The following is a 24,520-nucleotide window of genomic DNA, read 5'->3' on the forward strand; positions in this document are numbered from 1 at the left end:
GTATACTGTACTCAAGATACTACCCACTTCCTGCAAAGATGATGATGATGATGATGTTTAGTTTGTGGGGCGCTCAACTGCGTGGTTATCAGCGCCCGTACAATTTCCCAACCTTTGCTCAGTCCAATTTTGCCACTTTCCTAGATGATGATGAAATGATGAGGACAACACAAACACACCCAGTCATCTCGAGGCAGGTGAAAATCCCTGACCCCGCCGGGAATCGAACCTGGGACCCCGTGCTCGGGAAGCAAGAACGCTACCGCGAGACCATGAGCGGCGGACACTTCTTGCAAAGTAGTGTTCCATTGCCCGCACAATCTAGAGAACATCCTTGTCCGCCCCTAATCCTGTGAGTGACCCAGGCGTGAGACCTGTCCCACAAATCCACCCACCACTTCCTACAGCAGTCCAGTCACAGGCATCTCCCACCATATAAAAGTCACGATCATGTGCAAAAGCAACCTGTTAAAAATCAGCTATGCTGCAATTACCATACAATTTTCCATGTAGGGATGACAAGTAACCAACTGTTCACTCACAGGAATGTCTAGCCCCAAACTGTGGCAAACCACAGACTTGACATTCCAGTTGCCAAGAGGCTGTACACCACTTCAACAACTGCTTCACTAGACATACCATTTGGATATTCCCTACCAGTGCAAGTTTCTCTGAACTACGCAGGTGGAAATTGTCTCTCCAGCACATCTAGTGCCATCCACCTGACCTAAACCTCTGCTAACTTGTTTCTCACTGTATCACTTTACCTTTTCCCTTCTCTCTCCTGTACTTCTGTACCAACCAATCTTTTCCCATTCAGACCATGTACTGTCTTCTCCAATCTCTCTGCCCCCCCCCCCCTCCTGCAGCTACTGCAGGTGTGTACATTTGGGTGTTTGTGTGGTTTCCAAACTAAACCATGTGCATTTTAGATATGTTAGATCCATATAATTTACCCGAAACTAATTCTCTGAGGTACTGAGATTGCTGCTTACTGGCTCAGGGTTTCTATTTTCAGCTAACACAGAAGTATTGTCTACAAACAAAAGTGTATGGGACAGGATATTTACCAGTGAATCATTCACACTGGACACCAAAAAGACTGTTGTGTGGCATGTAGACAACCCCCGAGATGGTGCACCCAGGCAGTGTGACTGCAGAAGCAGACAGCAAAAACTCTACACAAAAGATGGTCCAGCGCTCCTCAGAGCTTACAGTGAAAAATTATCAGGCAAGGTGTCCATATTATGCAAATTAATGTAGGATTAACAAGTGACAAATGCGGTTACCAAAGCAAATTAGATGATGAGCATGCCATCAGTATTATAGCTCTATAGGAAATGCGTTTAGTTGATAATTCAGCAGCTACATGCAAGATTACACAATATAAAGCAATATCAATACTCCTCTCAATTGTTATGTGCATCCACAATAAATGAAAAAAGAAACGGCTCTTGGATTATGCTGGCTTAAGCTGTCAGAAAATTAGTGATGTAGAAGTAATTAGAATAAAACTCAAAGGCCTGGTTATTACATCAGTCCACAAATCACCTAACAAAAAGTGTCTGACCCTAGTCTTACACACAGCACCTAGACAGCACGTATATGTTTAAGGTTTTAATTCCAAAACACAACCCGGACATACATAAATAGAGACAAAAATAGAGAACCATTGTTAAAATGGATCAACACACAAGAAATTATCTAAGTTTGGTGCCAAGGAATTTAAAACGTTTTGGGCAGGCAGATGGAAACTGATACAAAACCTGACCCATCCATCTTTTCCACTGATAAGAACAAATTACCACTGAATCACTCAATAGTAGTACTGAAACATTTTTCAAGGAGTGTACATTGGCTCACAAAAGTCATCATTGGTGCTGAAATATCAGTTACAAAATACATTGATAAACCCGCATGGAAATTTGAAAAAGCTAACTAGATACAATACACCCAGGAAGTGGAGAGCAACCTGCACTGGACACCTCAAAAGGCAGAAAATTACACAATATCTGTGGGAATTATTGTAGATGCAGCTAAATGGAATATCTGAAGGAAAGTAACAAAATAATGTGTACTAGGATGGGACAAACCTGCCCAAGTCCTCTACAAAGGATACCAAGGGACTAAATACACTCCTGGAAATTGAAATAAGAACACCGTGAATTCATTGTCCCAGGAAGGGGAAACTTTATTGACACATTCCTGGGGTCAGATACATCACATGATCACACTGACAGAACCACAGGCACATAGACACAGGCAACAGAGCATGCACAATGTCGGCACTAGTACAGTGTATATCCACCTTTCGCAGCAATGCAGGCTGCTATTCTCCCATGGAGACGATCGTAGAGATGCTGGATGTAGTCCTGTGGAACGGCTTGCCATGCCATTTCCACCTGACGCCTCAGTTGGACCAGCGTTCGTGCTGGACGTGCAGACCGCGTGAGACGACGCTTCATCCAGTCCCAAACATGCTCAATGGGGGACAGATCCGGAGATCTTGCTGGCCAGGGTAGTTCACTTACACCTTCTAGAGCACGTTGGGTGGCACGGGATACATGCGGACGTGCATTGTCCTGTTGGAACAGCAAGTTCCCTTGCCGGTCTAGGAATGGTAGAACGATGGGTTCGATGACGGTTTGGATGTACCGTGCACTATTCAGTGTCCCCTCGACGATCACCAGTGGTGTACGGCCAGTGTAGGAGATTGCTCCCCACACCATGATGCCGGGTGTTGGCCCTGTGTGCCTCGGTCATATGCAGTCCTGATTGTGGCGCTCACCTGCACGGCGCCAAACACGCATACGACCATCATTGGCACCAAGGCAGAAGCGACTCTCATCGCTGAAGACGACACGTCTCCATTCGTCCCCCCATTCACGCCTGTCGCGACACCACTGGAGGCGGGCTGCACGATGTTGGGGCGTGAGCGGAAGACGGCCTAACGGTGTGCGGGACCGTAGCCCAGCTTCACGGAGACGGTTGCGAATGGTCCTTGCCGATACCCCAGGAGCAACAGTGTCCCTAATTTGCTGGGAAGTGGCGGTGCGGTCCCCTACGGCACTGCGTAGGATCCTACGGTCTTGGCGTGCAACCGTGCGTCGCTGCGGTCCAGTCCCAGGTCGACGGGCACGTGCACCTTCCGCCGACCACTGGCGACAACATCGATGTACAGTGGAGACCTCACGCCCCACGTGTTGAGCAATTCGGCGGTACGTCCACCCGGCCTCCCGCATGCCCACTATACGCCCTCGCTCAAAGTCCGTCAACTGCACATACGGTTCACGTCCACGCTGTCGCGGCATGCTACCAGTGTTAAAGACTGCGATGGAGCTCCGTATGCCACGGCAAACTGGCTGACACTGACGGCGGTGGTGCACAAATGCTGCACAGCTAGCGCCATTCGACGGCCAACACCGCGGTTCCTGGTGTGTCCGCTGTGCCGTGCGTGTGATCATTGCTTGTACAGCCCTCTCGCAGTGTCCGGAGCAAGTATGGTGGGTCTGACACACCGGTGTCAACGTGTTCTTTTTTCCATTTCCAGGAGTGTAATTTTTTGATGACATTTTGTATTTAAAAATATTTGTGTGTAGAAATTGTTCATGCTGATGTAAATTTGACAATTTAAGAAATGGTCATGCTTAGGAACAATGTAAGAAATAGGTGTTATGTAAAAGCCAGAGTGCTTTTGTTTGAAACGAAAATGGCTGTGGGGAGTGGAAAAGGTGGCAAGGGCGAATTGGCGTGCTACCTTGAGCAAGCGTGGGAAGTAAGTCACACAGTCTGTAGGCACCAGTGATTGAGGTAACTCCTTTGTGAAGCAGGAGAAGCTTTGCCTGCAAATTTTCATAAAAATGCCTCGGTTGAAGACTGCAAACAGCTTACAGCATAGCTGCGAGTTGTTGAGCTACTGTATGTAAAATTGAATGAAGCCAAGAAGAGTAATTGAGCCCATACAGCAAGAAACTTGCAGGGTAGTGTAGCCATCATAACTGTTCACCACACCAAAGCCTACAGCCACCAGATAAGATTTTTTTTTATTTTTACTTTTGTACAGCATGAATCATTAATTTAAACTGTGTTTTAATAATCATTCTTGAACTTTACGGAAACTGGCTCACCCTGTTATTTCATCCTAATCATACATCTGTATAGGGTTCCTTCCTGGTGTTTGATTAATCAGAGTGTCCTGTTTTACAGACTTATGAAGTGCCAAGTTAATATAAAGAGGCACCATTTAAATTTCTTTGGTGTAAATAATAAAAATGTTTTCTTAACTACTGCAAAGTGTTATAGTTTGCTTACATAAAATTCAATTAGAGTGAAGCCAAGTTACTAGAATCTGTTAGATGGCTATACAGAATTAGTTCAAAGAATAATAGCTTTTGAAAGTAAATTTCATTAAGAAAGAGGTTTTCTTTAAGTGAAATGTTCAGTATAAAAAGTGTGTGCGTAAGTGTCTAAGTATTTAAGTTTCTTGATTATGGAAAGTGCTTTTCTAAAGGTTGTCCCCCCCACCCCGGCTAATTTTTTTTAGCTTCCTTGAAGTTATCTACTGGGCTTTTTCTTTTTTAAAAACACAATGTATAAAGGTGTAGCCCAACATTGTTTAAGTGGGGTAATTTATTTGAAGAACCAACTAAACAGTAGCAAGAAAGTAGGCAAAATTCACATTTCTGCTTCTCCAATACTTCACTATTTCATTGCCAGGATAAGTTGGTGACCATTAAGTACATATTTTAAACCACTAAATGAACTTGGAACTGAGTTGTCCTAGCTTCAGTATATTATTATTCATACTGTGTTTCTATCTAACCACTGGGTAAGATCTTAGGAAAAGAAGTGAAGAGTCCAATTTACTTATCCATTAGACGCAACACACAGTAAATCCTGTAAGAAGGATAACTCTATTGATTATCTTTTCCTATAAACAGGACTATCACCACATTCCTATTGAAACTATTTACTCTTCTTGTAAATAACTCCTATGACAGTTTTATACAAATGTCCACTAAGACTTTGTTCGTCAACTTTCATTTATGTAACAGCGATCTTTTAGATGTATTTAAATCAGTACTGTTAAGAAATCAGTACTATAAAGAAATACTGACTAGCTTTATTTTCAAGAATCTCAAGTTTAAGTTATACATACTGTTATCCTCCAATAAGAATCATTGGCCGATTCTTCATCTTTGACAGGTTCATCATGCCTGCAATGCAAAACATTATCTTTTGCATTAACAGATGAAATCCAACTTTTTTAATTTAATAAATACTTATACAAACATAAAGTTTCTTCAAAAAATGTATTTCTGACAACTGCCTGTCACAGATAATTTTCACTGAATGTTGCAACCCAGTTATATTGCTGATGAGAAGCAAATGTTGATCTTTTCCCTCTCTTCCTTCACCATCTCCTGTTTTGTTCACCTTGACATATTTCTACCAAAAAGACTACCCCAATGGATCCACTGCTTATATTTAACATACAGCAAATTCAGTGCAAATATTTCCTTAACACAGGATGTGCATTGACAAGCTTGAATTAATCAGAAAAATATAAATAGATACTAACCATTCCACAACTCTTACAAAATACATGCATTAAGTAATCATCAAAGCTACTTTTTGTACAGCAAGAGGACTAACAGTCAAAATGGTGCTACGTGCTACGGGCAGTGCAATACAAATTTATTTTACTCATTGCTACAGCAATAAATGTACTTATAAAAATATTCAGACTTAGACTATAATCAAATACAGACAGAGAAAATATTCTAACTAAAGAGATATAGCAGCCATAGGCAGAAACAAATAAAAAAACTGATACGAATCTTAGCTTTGAGAACCAAAAGTTTCTTCATCTGGAAAAAGTAAAGAGAGAAATGAGACTGTTCAAGAATTAAGGATGAAAATTCAGGATCTTGAGTAAGGCAGATGGATGGTTAAATGAATGAAAAAACTAGACTGGACATGATGAAATTCAGTTGCGAAAGAGCAGCACATGATGTGATTTTAAATGCTGAGAAATAAGACGTCTTCAAGAGGAGCCACCAAAAGGTCACATTAGTGAAGAACAAACTGAAAATACTCGTAAATGGGCTAAAATGGCGGCAAATAGATAAAGGAAACAGAAAGAAAGTGCTGAAGAACAGGCAACCAAACAACAATAATAATAATAGCACATTGTAGCAATATATAATAGCAGTCCCATAACATCTGGAGGAAGATTTCCCACTAACAGAGCAATAAATTCATGAAGCCATCAACTCATTCGAAAACATCACAGCAACAAGTGAAGACTCCACTACAGCAAAATTATTCAAATAGTCAGAACACATAAATGATCTACAACTGCTTTTTGAGAACATTTGGAAAGCTGAAGAGATTATGAAAAGCATTAATCCACAGCTATGGAAAAAAGGGGACACACAAAATGTCAACAATTGCAGAGGTGCCTCACTTCTGCCAGTGGTATACAAAATATTATCAAAAATTCTCTGGACAGAGTTGTAGAAACTTTAAACAAATAACTGGGAGAATCTCAAGGAGCTCTAGAAAGGGAAGAACCTGCACAGAACAGATTTTTAATAGAAAAACAATAATTCTCCACAGACTGTTCATCACCAAACCTATAATAGTATCATGTATTGGTTTCAAGAAAACATTTGATTTGGTAGGCAGAGAAATAATAGATAAAATCATCAAAGAATTGTGTGTTAAAGCAAACATAATCCTCAAAACTCTAGCAAATAGGATGACTGAAGCTAAATTTATGGGAGAAGTATCTCAACCATTTGAAATAAAAACTGGTGTTAGACAAGGAAACAGTTTATCACCTTTACTCTAACACTGCATTCTAGAATAAATAGAAAGTATCTGAAATTTGGAGAAAAAAAATCATAAAATTGAACGAATAATTCTAGGACGAAAAACGAATGGAATTAAGGTAAACTGCCTGGCTTCTGCAGATGATTCTGATATACTTTCAAAAAATCTGACAGATATAGTTATTGAAAGAAAGCTTCTGGAAGAAATAGCAAATAGAGCTGGTCCCAAAATTTCCGCAAAAAAACCAACATTGATGACAATTTCAAACAATGCATCAACATTCTTAGAAAAACAAAAATGTAAAATAGCGTTAGTAAGTAAATTTAAATATATTGGACAAACTGTACAACAGAATGGACTAGAAGAATTTACAGTAGATGCAAGAGTCAGCAAACTGGAGAGAGCAAATTGTTTGACAAAGGATATTTACAACAAGAAATGTACGACCAAAAAAACAAAACTAAAACACTATCCCACAGTGGTATGACCAGGATGTTTATATGGATGAGGATGCCTAATGATGAACTATAAGCTGGACAGAACAGAGAGTCCTCAAAGGAGCATATTAGAAAATAATGGTTGCAATACAAGCTACAGATGGCTGGAAAATGAGAAGTAATGAGGAGATCTACAAAAATTTTGAGAAAATATCAGAAGTAATGGCTAAAAGAAGATTAATCTCTTTTTAGAGACCTCTACTGAATGAGTAGTTCTGGAAAAAGGAATCAACAATAGCGTGGATTGCAGAAATAAGAAAGAAACAACATCAAAGAATCCTAAATAATAGAAAGAAACCTTTTTACAGATAAAATACTAAATTTAAAGGATCATTACCTCTCCAAGATCAAAATTAATTTCATCCCTCTCAATAAGACCGTGAAAACTGGAAATAAAATTCATAAATATGATGTTGCAAAGCTCAAAATCAATCAAAACATATTGGAACAATGCCACCAGTAACTGACAGTTGAATCCCATAAATGGGCAGACATTGCCTCCACGATCCAACAAGCAGCTAATACTACAATCCTGACAGCTAAAAAGAGGAAGCATAGATGGTGGAATGAGGTTTGTGATGAGTTGGTGGCCCAAACAGCAAGTGCATGGAAAAAGTGGAACTCCACTAGGAGACCTGAAGATTCTGATGTCTTCTATGAAGTTCGAAAATATGCAGCCAGAACTCTACGAAGGGCTAAGCAACTGTATGAGAAACAGCAGTTAGAACAGATAGATCAGTATTTCCAGATAAACAAAGCCAGAGACTTCTATCAGATGTTCAAATCGAATCTGAAAGGATACCAAGCCCCTAGTTTTTGTTTTAGAGATGAAAATGGAAAGCTCGGTGTTGTGTACATAGTTCCGCGTATTCAGCGCGTACACAACTTTCCCACTAGAGCGCGACCCGCTAAGCACAACAGCGCAGGCGCAACGCTCGTCCGTCTTCGCACTACGAGATGGCGCTGTCATAGAGACGGACCAAATTCTGCTTCCTCCGATCTGCTTATTAATATGTAACGCGGCCAATGAGATTGCTGCTAACGTAGAACCTTTTCTCCTCGCGCATCACACTCGCGCAGTGATACATGAACGCACGAGATATTATAACAAGTGTAAAGACCTCCGATCAGTCCGTCTGCATTTGTCTGCACCAGTCTGTACCAGTCCGCATTAGTCTGTACCAGTCTGTACGAGTTCTACATTTGTCTGTACCAGTCCATAGTCAAGATTCAGTCTGCGCCTAATAAGATTACCATATTCCTCTACATATCCATGAAGATAAATGTATAGACACTTTCGTCAAGTATCCGAGATATATGTGAGAATAAGATTAATGTACCAATACCAAAGGAACTTCAGATTGTCAATTGTAAATAGCATCCAGAACCAAGTTAAGTAATTTTTATGCTTGTTGTTATTTTAATAAATGTGCGTGAAAATTAATCAAGTTCTGTTTAAAGTTGGTCACCGTCAATCTGCTACTCTAAGCGTGCAAGTGGCATTTCTATCATTTGACCTAATGGCAGAAGACAAACACGCCACAGTAAGACCACGAGACATATTGCTGACACTCGCCTCCTACTTCATTAGAGCAACAAGTCAAATAATCTGATGGTGTGTGTACTGAAGGTCTTACAGTACGCACACCACACTCTGCCTGACCAACAAAGAAAACTGCAAGATCATGTCTTGTTATTTTGAAAACCTACTTAATTGTGATGAACTGAAAGAAAGATTCCCAGTATGTGCCCCAATCCACAAACTACCCAACTCATCTCAATCTAGTAAAGAGGAGACCAAAGAGATCATCAACAACTTTAAGAATAATAAGGCAGCTGGAGAGGATTCAGTAGTGGCGGAACTACTGAAGCTGGCAAACAATGAAACTCTAGATGTACTAGTCCAACTTTTTGAGGAGATCTGGAGAGCTGGGATGATACCAACTGAATGGCAGTCAGCTTTAATCCATCGTCTACACAAAAAAGGTGATAAAAAGAATGTCAATAACTATAAGGGTACCTCATTAGTATCTGTTCCATATAAGATTCTCTCCAAAGTGATACAGAATAGAATAGAATAGAAGATCATTGTAACCAACTGATTGGGGACTATCAAGCTGGTTTCCGAAAGGGCCATTCTTGCACAGGACAGATCTTTAACCTGAAGAACATCATCAGGTACAAAAAAAACTGGAAGAAATAACTATGTGGTCATGTTTGTTGATTTTCAGAAAGCATATGACTCCATCGACCGACAGGCATTAATGAATATTTTGGAAAAGTTTGGGGTGGATAATACATCAAGAAAGCTGATCAAACAAACTCTCACTAACACAGTGTCAAAAATTAAATTTATGGGTGAGGTATCTGAACCCTTTACAATCAGAATGGACATAAGACGAGGAGATGGACTATCCCCACTCCTTTTCAATTGTGTCTTGGAAAACATCATTCGAGAGTGGAGAAAGTTACTAGCCCAAGAAGAAACAAATGAAGAGTGGTTCAGACTTGATCCTAAGAACAAAGGGTGTGCATTGACTGCTTGGATTTTGCGGCTGACCTGGTCATTTTTGCTAACAACATAGAGTCAGCAGTCAACAAGATAAATAGGCTGTCAGAAATAGCTGAAAAAGTTGGACTCCAGAGCTCTATTCAAAAGACAAAATATATGATGAGCATCTGTGATGGACCTGAATGGATGATCACCAACCTGGGAAAAATCGGACGAGTTAAGAATTTCAGGTATCTCGGTGAAGTCATCCACCAGGAGAATGGATTGAAAGAAGAAGCAATTGTCAGAATGAGGAAGTTAGACCAAGCACACCAACTGACAAAGAATACTTATAACAAAAAGTCTATGAGTATATGGGCCAAGTTCCAACATTATAATACAGTTGTAAAACCTGAGGGCTTATAAGCATCCAAAACTTTGACCATGAATAGACAAGGTCAAGCTGAGTGGCTGGAAAAGCGAGAGCGTACAATATTAAGGGAAATCCTAAGGTAATAGATGGGTTGATGGACAATGGTGAATGAGAGCAAATGAGGACTTGTACAGCAAGACAGAACCTATCACAGCATCCATTACGAAGAAACAATTGTTATTTTATGGTCATCTCAGGGGGATGGACGGTGATCGACTAACAAAAAGAATATGAAGTTTCATCTGACATAAGAAAACAAGGCCAAGATGATTCAAAGAGTGTGAAAAAGATCTTAGGCAGATTGGTATCTCAGAGAGAGAAATTCCTGAAAGGAACAAATTTAGAAGATTGGTGAACAACTACCAAGGTTTTAAAATGACATCAACATCCAAAAGACAGAGAGGACCATTATCTGAAGAGCATAAAGAGGCACTTCTTGGTGGGCTCCGAAGATACTGGAAGGAAGTCAAAGCTGGAACGAGAACAAGACCTGAACACTAGAGTGAAGTTGGTTGTTACCACGCAGTCCATATAGACTCAACTCGATAATAAAAATAAAATAAAAGGCTTTCAATGCAGAAGAAATAGGGGATTGAGAACAAAATGAATAGAATAAAGGGGAAAATCAAAACATGGAGAGGAGATGGCCGAGTACTGGAAAAACAGGAGACAACAAGGGAAGAACAGGAAGTTAAGTTGTTACATGACAACAGATGGTAATTGAATTTGTTTAGATACAGTTTAAGTTCCATAGACGCAAAAAATGAGATGACTCTCGAGGGTGTGGAACATGTCAGAATGTATAACATGAAAACATTTTAATATAATACATACTACCCTGATCATTTGTCACAAGATTGTCAAAATAGGTGAATACAATACAGTTAACTGGAAAAGCTAATATTTACAGAATTAATATGCTGTCAGAATGAAACACTGTTATGCACTATTAATAAATTTATCATACACAAAATACCTAATCTTGACTGTTGCAACCAAGTGCTGTCAAAACTGAAATCTAACACATTTTTTACTTAAGCTGGCCTAACAGTCTCTGTTAGGATATTCATCTACAGAGTAGAAGGAGTTGCCTATCAAAAAGTCATTCAAACTCTGTTTAAACTGTGCTTTATCTGAAACCAAGTTTTTAATGGTTGCTGGTAATTTATTGAAAATGTGTGTTCCAGAATATTGGACCCCCTTTTGGACCAACATAAGTGATTTTAGGTCTTTATGTAGTGTGTTCTTATTCCTAGTATTGATAATATGTATTGAGCAATTTGTTGCAAACAAATTTTATTAAGGAGTAAGTATACTGAGAAGCAATGGTTGGAATACAAAGTTCCTTGAACAGGTTCTACATGATGTTCTTCAAAGACTGGTCCCACATACTCCATTGCACCGTTCACCGAACATAATAACCCCAAGTTGTCAGTAACAAAAATGAAGTCTTGTTTAAGAGGTTTACAACACTACATGCATTTGTTACCAAAGTCTCATTTACTTTTAGAGCTATCTGTTCCTCTTCCTTTTTGGCCCCACCTCTCTCTCTGTCTTCACTATATCCCATACAGTTCTTATTTTGTTGCCCGATACAATTATCTCTTTCTCTTAATAAAGCTGCTTCGATTTCTGGATTACTTGATTCAATATTTTGCAATATTTTCTGTAATGCATTACAATGCTAATATCAGAGCTGTTCCTAGATAGTAGATACAGTCTCCTTTTTGCCCCACATGATATCTTTATTCCTTGTGTAATCCATGGTTTATTTTTCGACTTCTGTGTGATTTGAGTTACCTGTAGGGGAAAACAGTTTTCAAATGTGAAGGTAACTTTATTAATGAATGCTTTGTATTTTCCATTTGAGTCAGGTAAACATCTATCCAGTTCCTGAATTCCTCAATTTTTGGCTATTTATTACCATCCTGTACTCAGATTTAATATGTTTTTTATCCTGACAAGTTTCAACATTTATGACTTTTTTTCTCCTAGATTTGTTCATAAAGATATTATCAATAGCAGTCTCAGAGCATTTAAATATCCTAGCTGCAAAGTTCACACTAGGAACTAAGTTCACAGTAGGCTGCTTCTTCTTCTTCTTCTTCTTCTTCTCCTCTCTTCCTTTTTTTTAAGCCATTCCTTTCGCTTTGTGAAATGAAGCGCTGCCTAGTTCCAAACCACAGGACTACTATGACAAGTTGAAGTGTTCTCAGAGTGCTACATGTTTTTGTTATGTGTGTACATTCTGTATGATAGTAAATGTAATCAGCACTATAGTTGTTTTCTGAGTAGTTATGCTGTGTGTGTGTTTCATTCAATCAGATGAAATGGAATAAAATCATCAATTTATTTATTTTGGCTCTTTATCACCAAGATCGAGATTCAAGCAGTGATTAAGTACTTTGTAAAGAAAGGTATGAATGCGAAGGACATTCATGCCGATTTCTAGAATACACGAGGGGACTCTGCTTCTTCGTCTTCAACTGTTGCCAAGTGGATAAATGAATTTAAATTTCGTCGGGAGAGCTTAGATGATGATCATCCATGAAATGGTCGGCCAAGATGTGTCACTACTCTAGAAATCATTGCAAAAGTGTACAAAATGATCAAGGAGGATCACCAATTTAGAGTGCATGAAATTGCTCACACTTGCCAGATGTCATTTGAAAGGTATCCGCAAGATGTGTGCCGTGACTCTTGACGCTGGATCAAAAACGCACGAGAATGGACATATCACAACAATGTTTGGCCTGTTTTAGGAGAAACGAACAAGATCTTTTGCGCTGGTTTGTGACCACGATGAAACTTGGGTTTACTACTATACCCTAGAGACAAAACAACAATAAAAGCAGTGGAAACATGCTGAATTTCCGCCGCCAAACTCCTTCAGCGGGGAAGATCGTGGCATTAGTATTCTGGGATGAGAAGGGGATTCTGTTTGTACATTATCTCCCCACTGGGCAAACAATTACTGGAGAATACTATGCTAACCTTCTGGACAAATTGCAACAAAAGATATGTGAAAAAGGCCAGGTTTAACAAGGAAGAAAGTCATCTACCATCAAGCCAATGCACGCCCGCACACACGTGCCATCGCCATGGTAAAATTACACAAACTAAGGTATGAATTGTTGCCACACCCACCTCTTCCCTAAACTGAAGAATTGATAGCCAGAGTTGACAACTATTTTGTAGGCCTGGAGGAAAATCATTGTCAAGATGGCACTGGAACACTGTTGGACCACGTGAATTTATCTACAAGCAGAGTACATTGAAAAACAAAAAAAGTTTCAGTGATATAAGTACTTTTTTTCTATTCTGTTTCGAGAACTCTTCAAACCACCCTCGTAAGCATCCCTGACACCTGAAATAATTAAAAACAAATAAGTCGCCAGTTGCAGATGGAATCTCAATTTGGTTTTACAAAGAGTACTATATGGCATTGGACCCTTACTTAGCTTGTATTTATTGTGAATCTCTAACCCAGTAGAAAGACCTAAGCAACTGAAAAAAAAAAAAAAAAACCACAGGTGTCTCCTGTATATACGAAGGGCGAAAGAACAGACCCGCGAAATTACAGACCAATACCTGTAACATCAGTTTGCTGCAGAATTCTTGAACATATTCTGGGTTTGAATCTAATCAGTTTCATAGAGACCAATAAGTTTATATCCACAAATCAGTACAAAGCATCGGTCATGAGCAACTCGGCATGCCCTTTTCTCATACGAAGTCTGTTCAAAAAATTCCAGAACTTTGTCCACAAAATTTTCTATGCTTATCTTTTAGTTGCTATGCATTGTCTCCTTCGAAATACTCTCCTCCACAATTGATACACTGCTCCCAATATCATTTCCACTTCCAGGAGCAGTCTTGACACACCTCTTGCTGGGTCGCATAAAGTGCCGTCTGTGAATTTTCTTTTATCTCATCTACCAATGACCTTCATCCTTTTCAACTTTGGAAATAAAAATAAGTCTGCAGGAGCCATACTATTCTCGTAAGGAACATCTCATTCTCATTTGTAAGATCCAAAAGCTTGTTTTGGTCTTGACTCATGAGCCGTGGAATGAACTTGGCGGCAACACAATGCCAAGATGCTGTGTCATTTCATAACATGATCCAATTGAAATGTTGCATTCTTCTACAATCTCTCGGACAGTGAATCTTCGACTGGCACACACAATTTCATTGACGTTCCTGACACGAGTGTCATCAGGGGACAACTAAGAGTGTCCTGAACGAGGGTCATTTATGACTTTTGTAAAGCCATTTTTAAAACGTGTGAACAATACGTAACACCGAGTACGGCTTAAGCACTCATCACTATAGGCTCCCTGCATAATTTAGTGTGTAAAGGTTTTCTTGAGTTTCACGCAAAATTTAATGCAGATGCATTGCTCCTCTAACTTTGCCATCTCAAAATTCACAAACCCAAATTCCATATTTCTTGATTTCCAAGAAGCATTTGACACAGTGCCTCACTGCAGACTTTTAACAAAGGTACAAGCACATGGAATAGGTTCCTAGACATGTGAGTGGCTCAAAGACTTCTGAAGTAATAGAACCCACTACGTTATCCCGACGGTGAGTGTCCATCAGTGACTAGGGTATCATTAGGATCATTCCAGGGAAGTGTGATAGGAGTGCTATTACTCATATTTTCTACGTGCATAACTGATCTGATGGACAGAGTGGACAGTAATCTGTGGTTATTTGCTGATGATGTTGTGGTGTATGGAAGGTGTCATCGTTGAGTGATTTAGGAGGATAAAAGATGACTTGGACAAAGTTCCCAGTTGGTGTGATAAATGACAGCTAATCCTAAATGCAGAAAAATATAAGTTACTGCAGATGAGTTGGAAAAACAAATCCATAATGCCAGAATCCAGCATTAGTAGTGTCATACATGAAGAAGTCACACTGTTTCAATATCTGGTCATAACGTTGCAATGTGATATGAAATGGTACAAACTCGTGAGGGTCATGGTAGGGAAGGCAAATAATCATCTTTTGTTTTTGGTGGATTTTACTACAGTGTGGCTCAGCTGTAATGGACATCACATATAGGATGCTAGTGTGATCTCTTCTTGAGTACAGTTCGAGTGTCTGGGATCCGCAAGGGGTCAAATTAAAGCAGACATTGAGGTAATTCAGAGGCAGGATACTAGATTTGTTAACAGTAGGTTGAAACAACAACATACAAGTATTATGGAGATGTTTCTGGAACTCAAATGGAAATCCCTGGATGGATTTTGAGGAACACTGTGCTGACTGCAGAACAATTCTGCTTGCACCAACATACATTACGCATAAGGACCACGAAGATAAGAGACGAGAAATTAGGACTCATACAGAGGCATTTAGACATTCACTTTTTCCTCACTCGATTGGCAGATGGAACGGGACAGGAACTGAGTACATTCGAATTAAAATTACTTGATAATTGGCACCTCAAACGCCAATAAGAGTAGTCAGCGTCACACTTGAACTGTCTGCTGTTGCCAAACTCCACCAAAATTGGCCATTCACTTCCAATTCCTGGTTCAGCATTCTTGATGTATTTGTATCCCGAATCACGGGCCCAACACTTTTATTATGTATTTCATGACATGCGATAACGACACAAAAACAACACACACTAACAATGCTAATGAAAGACACAAATTTCATTCATAGCACTAACCAAACACTACCGAATAACTCAGCGCAAGATGTAATTCAGTATCATACATATAGTTATCATATTCACAGAGATCGTCTTACATTAGATAAGCTTTGCATTACACTGCGCGAAACTGAAATTTTTAAGATTGCAATTCATAGTTGCAACTGGGTCACTACAGTCACATATATAAATACTTCATGCAGAGCTATGGTATAGCACAATGGTTGGCAGATTAATCTAATGTGTAGCATGTCCTAGGTTTGAATCTCATCATTGTAGCAAAATTTTTATTTCTAAATCTAACCAAAAGAGTGTGATTATTATTTTCATTCAATTATTTGGTTTAAATGTATTCTTTTATTTCTAATATGTTGCTGCATCATTTTTCATCATTGTTTTGACTTTTCTATTTGGTCTTATTTTTCTTCCAGTCATTATTTCTTCATTTGGAATCTGCCTCTGTCATCTATAATCCACGACCAAGTGCCAACATGGACTGTTCACTGGTTTCTAACATGGCAGCATGTGCAGCTAGTGTAAGGATAGTTACAGGTAACAAATGTCAGGGAAAAATCTCAATTTGCTTTCAGCCCTGAAACTGAGCTTTTGTTGTCTCGAGTTTACCCTTAAGGGTTAGCTTTAATCGCCATGAACAAAGCGATCATGATATTAGTACTGCTGCAGACTGCTGACCCCAATTTTCTCGGCTGGGTTAGGACACAAGTTTACTGTCAGGGATACAAAACGGGTTGTCTGCCCCAGTTCAGTTACTGGTCACTTTAAATCAATAGTCGACAGAGCATCTAACATTTCTGACATACCTTGCACCAGCCACTAGAAACATTGCTCCGTGTTAAACATTTAACATCATTTGTGAAGTGAGCCGCTTGTTTGTTGTAGCTGGTAGCCAATGTGGCAACATTGTTACAGCAAGTGATTGATGTCAACTATCAAGTAATTTTGCACATGCCTTAAGACTGATTCGTGTGCCTCAGTGGCAAAGGTTTATTAGCTGGTTGGTGTCTAAATGCTCTTGGTGTTTTGGATTTGCCAGTTGAAGTAAGACACAGTTTATGATTGCCAGTGGCATTACTGCAAGTGAGGACAGTAAATCTTTCTTTGATTTTTTATATCCGGAAACCATTTCTTCTTCTTTAGAGGCAAGGGTTTCTGTTGCAACATTTTGTAATTGTAGGCAACATTCTGTAATTCAACCCAGTTTCATCACATTTGTAAAGTTCATTGTCAGTATAACCTCCTTTGTCGATGACTGTGTGCAGTTTCTTCTTAAAATCAGCGATAGCAGCTTCATCCCCAGATAATGATTCGCCACTGATTGCAATTTCATGAATGCCATGCCACTTCTTGAAACGATCCTGCCGACCATCACTTCCGAGGAATTCTTGCTTCTTTCCTTCAATCAGCTCATCAGCTCATTTTGACCAAGTAGAGGACCTGAAAATGGCACACCTTTGGCTCTTATTTATTCGTGCCAGAAAAATAATGCTTCTTTTAACTGAGGATGTGCACCTTTTCTCATTGTTTTTCGAGATTTCACTGTGCTGCCCAATGCTTGGATGAAACAAAATTTTTCAATTTCTGATCGATTTGTCTTCCAATCAGTAATTGTACTCCTACTCTGCAGCAACTTTTGTGGGTGGCTTACCAGCATCAATTCTCTGCAAAGTGTGAAGCTCTTGTTCCAACAAGATCACATTCGTTTTATGTTTCGTGCCTGTAGTCATGTTCAGTGTTCTTTTTACAGACACTCGACTGAGTCCTTTTTGGTTTTTGGCCCCTTTTATCTCTGGACATTTTAAGGCACATAGTGGGAGCACAAAACCTCAAATCAAAAACACACAAACGCACAACTTGACAAGACTCTAGACACACTACACAAACTTTTGACTTTTGAAACCAGGCTGTGACAGCCATCAATGAAAACATTTGATACATCTATCCAATCTCCTCTGTTCTACCCAAGCCCACGTGGCAACACAACAGGGTGTTGTACGTTCACTATTAAACACTTGGCTTTGTCTGATGTACCGACAACAGGCAGAAAGTGTTTGGTGCCGCACTCTCATTGTCGGTTTTGACAGGGCTATGTCACGCTGCATAGAACAGTACTGTATGTACTGTACTTCCAAGGAGTTTCAATAGATGGCAGTGGCACGAAACCGTGCAATACGAACCAGAAACACACTAAAAGTTCAACCAACACACACACAAATTGACAACACTCGGACTTTTGATACGTGCCAGTGCACTGATCAGCAGTAGACTGCCAAAAAACACCAGCGAATGCTTGGCTCCAGGTGCAGACAAGTTGAAACTTGTCAAGTGTCAGTCTAGCTAGCCAAAAGCGTAGCTGCGCGATGCGTCAGACAGCGCCAATGTGACCCACGAAGATCGGAAAAATTTATTCGGATAAAGCAGATTTTGGTTAAACACGATTCGGATAAATGGGAGTTTACTGTACTTGTTCTCATATGTCAGTCACAGATGTGAACAGGTCACAGTGTGCTCGGTACACTATACAGTTATGCTCCCTTGTAGTGATCAGAAGATGTAGTTGACTGGAGCCTTGATGACGAGTATGCCCTTACTTTCCAACATCAGGCCACTGTCAGATCCAAATAAAGATGTTGCAAGGTTTAATCAGGCGACCAAATGGACATCCACAATGAGGTTTCTTTCAAAATCTCATCAGGTGCAGATAATGCTGTCTCATACCAATATTCAGCAACTTCATGTCCTCCAGAGTGAGAATTCAACATCTGATGCTATACGCATCCCTTATATACCACACAATGCTTGCTAAACAGCAATAAAAACAAAGAGCACTAATGAATAATGCAGGAAAAGACAGACTGTTACTTACCATAAAGAACACACCTTAAGCTGCAGACACTTACATAAAGCTTTCAGCCACAACCTTCATCAGTAAGTAGCAATCTGTCTTTTCCAACATTGTTGATATTCCTACTGGAGTTTCCATTGTTTCAAGAACACTAATGCTTTTCTGTGAGTGTACCCTTTATGATGTTTGCTGCATTTTAGCCTTTTCTTAAAATAAAAATAAAAAAATAAAAAAATTAAAAAAAATTGTTGCTGGAAAACTTCTGAAGTCCAATAAAGGAGTAACAAGAGCCACAGATGGTTATCTGGTGGAGGGCTGAAATGTACTGTTGACCAATGGGCATTAATCAGAATGAATATTAAATAAAAAATTAAATCTATTTTTACATAAAAACCACAGGCTCTATCACTGTTATTTTTCGTTCTATTTTGCTCTTATGTTTGCTATGACTTGTTAAGTAGAAATATTATTTCTATCTATAGAGTTACATTTTCTGTAATGTTTTTGAATATGTTACCTGCATGTTGTTTCTTCTTTCTTCTCACTGCTGCTCCAATCATGGCAAGTAAGTCATCCTCACTGCATTTGCTTCGTATTGCATCTCTGAAACAACAGTTGAAACATCCGTTAAACAGTACCAGGCAATTACCACACAGTGAAATGTCGGTACACTAAAGAGGGAGAAAAACTTTACAGAAATTTTCAATAGCAATCTTGCAGTCTGCAGTAGGCAACAGCAGGATAACAAACCCAAGTCATGATAGAAGTTATGTTTCCTTTTATAAGTAAACAGGTATCTTACACAAATGCTCAAGAGTGTACATATGACCTCGGGCTGGAGAGGTGGAGCAGAAACCGACATTAGTTTTGTCGAAGAGGGTGTAGTGGAACACAGCACAATTTCTTGCAAAATGAAGCCAAATTTATTGATAAACTGTTAATTAATTGCCAAGCTTACTAATGTGACCATTTTACAACAGGTACTTACTGCTTGGAGTATATGTGAATTTTTAGGCTTGCCTGGTAGATCGGTTGCAAAAACACTTTGGCTTTCCCACCAGATAACATTATGCAAGTCCCTCCCTCAATACTTCAGTGACGCAACTTTTTGGCATCTTCAGGTGGTGGTGATTGCCACCATCACTGCTGCAAGATGCAACTGGCAATTTCTGCATGACAGCTTTGAAATTTATCAGGCCAGAAGCAGGAATTACACGTCTAAACATCACGCTTGCTTTTGGGACCTCTCGTGGACAACTATGACCATCATATTCCGAATTCGGAGGATTTCATAGGACACCTGAAGATGCTTAAACTAGAATCTTCAAATCGTTTGGTTAGCTCTAATGTTATATCATTACTTACAAAAGTGCCTCTATAGGCCTCATTAGAGGTTATTAGCAGCAAGTTTGAGAAAGACATTGTGGTGTTGTTTAAACATGTGCTTACTCCATCCTATTCCTTACATAACACCCACTACTTTGATCAAGAGGACAGTGTTCCCATGGGAGGTCCCCCAACTTCCCTTGGTAAATATCCAACCTTCCTCCTTCTGGTAGTATGCTGAAGAGACATTTGTGGTGTGGCCCACATAATACAGACACTACCTATGTTCCTGCACCATTTGTATTTGCTCCATCTGAATATTGAGTTCACTGTGGAAGTGCAAAAAGATGCAGCTTACCATTCCTGGATGTCACAGTTAGAAGAAACAATACCAGAGAAGGAAAGTTGCTACTCACCATATAGCGGAGATGCTGAGTCGCGATAGGCACAATAAAAAGATTCACACAATCATAGCTTTCGGCCTTCTGTCCCTTCTCTTTTTGTTTACAGACATTAGTTAGTAAAGAAAACATAGGTCATTTAATGGCAATGTTTATACTCATCTACTTGTTATGCAATATGGTAGGTTTTCATTGTACTGTACTTTGCAATAAATCAAGGAAACTGCAAGACTGGTAAATAAAATAATAAACCTCAATATAAACACATAATTGTTTAACACAATGAAAACATACTGCCTGCCAGATGCAAGACTCAAATCCTGAACGCCATCACTAAAGTCGCACACGTGTGTCCGTAGCCACAATGATATGAATACTTGACTTGGGTTGGGATGATCAAGTGTGACAGACCGAGAGGCTCAACCACTGCAAGCAAGGCAAGGTACATCATCTGGTGACATTTGTCATTCGCTTTTGACACATTTCCCAACATTTGCGACCCCATGTGTCGTATCCAACATTTGCGATCCCATGTGTCTTGTATTAAATTATTTGTCTCAGGGTAATCTACAGTGCTTTGGAGGTTTTTAAATGTTAATATGAATCACCCTGTCTGTGTGTGTGTGTGTGTGTGTGTGTGTGTGTGTGTGTTTTTATGTTTATATATATGAAACAAATACTAACAAAGAGATAGAGGGACTGGCCAGTACTTATCTCAGCTCAGTACAGCCGATAGATACACAAAACAGAACAGAAAATTGATGTATCCTAGCTTTCGGAACTTTGTTCCTTCGTCAGGGAGGAGAGAGGGGAAAAAAGGGGAAGGGAAAGTGGATTCAGTTATTCACAACCCAGGTTATGAAGCAACAGGGGAAAGGTAAACAGGGAGGGTAGCAAAGATGGAGGCATGGATGTCAGAGGGAAGCCAAAGATATTCTACTGTAAGTACTGTGCCAGCTTCAAACCAAGGAGGATGCATACAGAAGTAAAGAGGTATATAGTATAAAGATAAACGCAACTATGTAGGAAGAAAAGATGCGTGAATGGCTAAAGAGGAAAGGGAAAGAGGAGAAGACTAAAGAGTAAATGGGAGTGAGGTTGTTTAACGTAGGTTCTGTCCAGGGGGATGGCGGGATGAAAGGATGTGTTGGAGTGCAAGTTCCCATCTCCGCAGTTCTGAGGGACTGGTGTTGGGTGGGAGAAGCCAAATGGCACATATGGTGTAGCAGGTTCCTAGGTCCCTAGAATTATGCTTGAGGGCATGCTCTGCTACTGGGTATTGGACATCTCCTATGTGGACAGTTCGTCTGTGCCCATTCATGCGCTCAGCCAGTTTAGTTGTCATCATACCAATGTGAAAGGCTGTGCAGTGCAGGCATGTCAGCTGATAAATGATGTGTTGTCTCACATGTGGCCCTGCCTTGAGTTGTGTATGTTTTACCAGTAGCGGGGCTGGAGTAGTTGGTTGTGGGGGGATGCATGGGGCAGGTTTTGCATCGGGGTCGGTTACAGGGGTAGGAACCACTGGGTAGAGAAGGTGGTCTGGGAATATTGTAGGGTTTGACAAGGATGTTACGGAGGTTAGGGGGGTGACAAAAGGCAACTCTGGGTGGTGTGGGGAGAATATTGTCAAGGGATAATCTCATTTCAGGGCTTGACTTGAGAAAGTCATATCCCTGGCAGAGTAATTAGTTAATGTATTCGAGGCCAAGATAATATTGGGTGACAAGGGGAATGCTTCTGTGTGGTCTGGGTGTAGTAACATTGTTGTTGGATGGGGAGGAATGTATTGCTTGGGAGATCTATTTGTGGACAAGGTCTGCAGGATAGTTGTGGGAGAGGAAAGCACTGATATATAATATAATACAGGGAAACATTCCACGTGGGAAAAATATATCTAAAAAAAAAGATTATGTAACTTACCAAACAAAAGCGTTGGTATGTTGACAGACACACAAACAAACACGCACAAAAAATTGAAGCTTTCACAACCCACGGTTGCTTCATCAGAAAAGAGGGAAGGAGAGGGAAAGACGAAAGGATGTGGGTTTTAAGGGAGAGGGTAAGGAGTCATTCCAATCCTGGGAGTGGAAAGACTTACCTTAGGGGGGGAAAAGGACAGGTATACACTCGCGCGCACGCACGCGCGCGCACGCACACACGCACACACGCACACACACACACACACACATATATATCCATCCGCACATATACAGACACAAGCAGGATATATGTGCGGGTGTGTGTGTGTGTGTGTGTGTGTGTGTGTGTGTGTGTGTGTGTGTGTGTGTGTGGCATACTGATTCTGTACTATGCAGCCTTCAAATGGAAGTTTTTTGATCACTCCTTATTTTGCACCCAGCCACCTTGGCAATATGTACCGCAAATCATCAGACAGACGACCTTCCTGCATGCTTCGAGCATCCACTGGTGCTGTTCCGAACAAATGCTAATCTTTGTAACTGCGGCGAGCAGTGTGCAGAGTGCATCTTTGTATCCCACAAAGAGGTGACAGTTCCCAGTGGCATGAATGGTTACTGTTTATTGACTGTCACTGAGTTGGTGAGTCATTTGCTACATTGTGGCCCACCTGTTCGCTGCTAAAGCCATGCTAGTCAGTGGTAACCCCTGTCAATGATATCCTGTTGCCCATAGCAGTTCACTCTGCTGATTGTGGTAGTATTTTCCTTGAATAAATCTGCTCACAGTACACCTTTGACACTGTGGTACAAGAAAGCCCAATGACTACACACCCTTATAGACTAAGTGTCTCGAGCCATGGGTACCCACGATATGGCAGTGATAAAATCACCCTGTGATCAACTGTCACACTGCAGCTGTAAGCTGCACCTCCTTTTTCAAAATACTCAGGTTTATTAATTTGAAGTAAATCAGATCTTTTGAAGGAAGATTTAACAAAAAGAGCACATTCAGGAAAGGATGAAACCATGTCTAATTAACTGGCACACAAAATTAATAATTAGTGGTGACAAAGATCCTCTGCAATAAAAAATAATGTCCACTGACTTCATGTATTAGTCTTCAATTGACAGAATATATGTAACTGTGTCCTTCTTATTTACACTGATTAAACAATGGAAATTCCAGGTAGGAATATCAACAGTGCAGGGAAAGATAGATCACTATTTACCATAAAGAAAACATAGTTGCACACAGGCACAACACACAAGCAAGCACACCACGCGCACATGCGTGCGGCCGCCCACACACACACACACACACACACACACACACACACACACACACACAGAAAAAAATACTGCCAAGTCCAGCAGCTAGGGGCAAGTTGCTGGAGTTGGCAGTCATGTGTGTGTGTGTGTGTGTGTGTGTGTGTGTGTGTGTGTGTGTGTGTGACATGTGCTTGCCTGTGTGTATGAATGTGAGTGTTTCTCTGTATCTCTTTTGCTGATGAAGGTTGTGGCCAAAAGCTTTGTGTAAGTGTCTTTTTATTGTGTCTGTCTACAATGTAACATGTCTCCTTTACAGTAAGCAGCAATCTATCTTTTCCTATATTTTTCATTTACACAGATGTAATTAACAAATCAGAGTCTATTTATTCCAGAGAAGTGACAGTTTGTTCATGACAGTTCAGCACAAATCTGATTTTTTATATATAGCAAGGCTACCTATAAATTATTCTGTGTGCCAGTGTTCATGCTGACTATAGGGATTCACACTGATCATGGGTAATTTGACATCTGGTCCTGTAAACTTACTTCTGCTCAACGTGAAAAATTCTCCAATTCACATTTTGTAATTAACCTTAATATATCAAATAATGTACCCTTCAATATAACTGCTTATTGTCCACTTCCCATCACTCTATTCCCAATGTCAACCCAGCTGACCTCTACTTCTAATCCAAAAACCATGGTTGACTCAATGTTTGCTATTGCAAGCTATTGCTATTGCAACACAAAAGTGCCAGAGGCACCAGTCATGATACATAATTAAAAATACTAGAAAGTAAGGCTCACCGG

At 40.0% G+C, this 24,520-nt stretch overlaps 1 protein-coding gene across 2 annotated transcripts in view; it reads right to left on the reverse strand.

Moving 5' to 3' along the window:
• LOC126106311 (molybdenum cofactor biosynthesis protein 1) overlaps positions 1-24,520 on the reverse strand; it is a 103,375-nt gene that overhangs the window by 26,065 nt on the left and 52,790 nt on the right. Inside the window, exons 7-8 of one of the 2 annotated variants that reach the window (XM_049912537.1) lie at positions 19,310-19,395; positions 5,159-5,216 (exon numbers count right to left, since the gene is read on the reverse strand). In XM_049912537.1, coding sequence (XP_049768494.1) covers positions 5,161-5,216; positions 19,310-19,395 — 142 coding nt within the window. In that variant the 3' untranslated portion in view covers positions 5,159-5,160. The remainder of the gene's footprint in view (positions 1-5,158; positions 5,217-19,309; positions 19,396-24,520) is intronic. The other variant, XM_049912536.1, reaches the window with a different exon arrangement.

The sequence above is a fragment of the Schistocerca cancellata genome, chromosome 10, assembly GCF_023864275.1.
Source record: "Schistocerca cancellata isolate TAMUIC-IGC-003103 chromosome 10, iqSchCanc2.1, whole genome shotgun sequence".
Classification (NCBI taxonomy): Eukaryota; Metazoa; Arthropoda; class Insecta; order Orthoptera; family Acrididae; genus Schistocerca; species Schistocerca cancellata.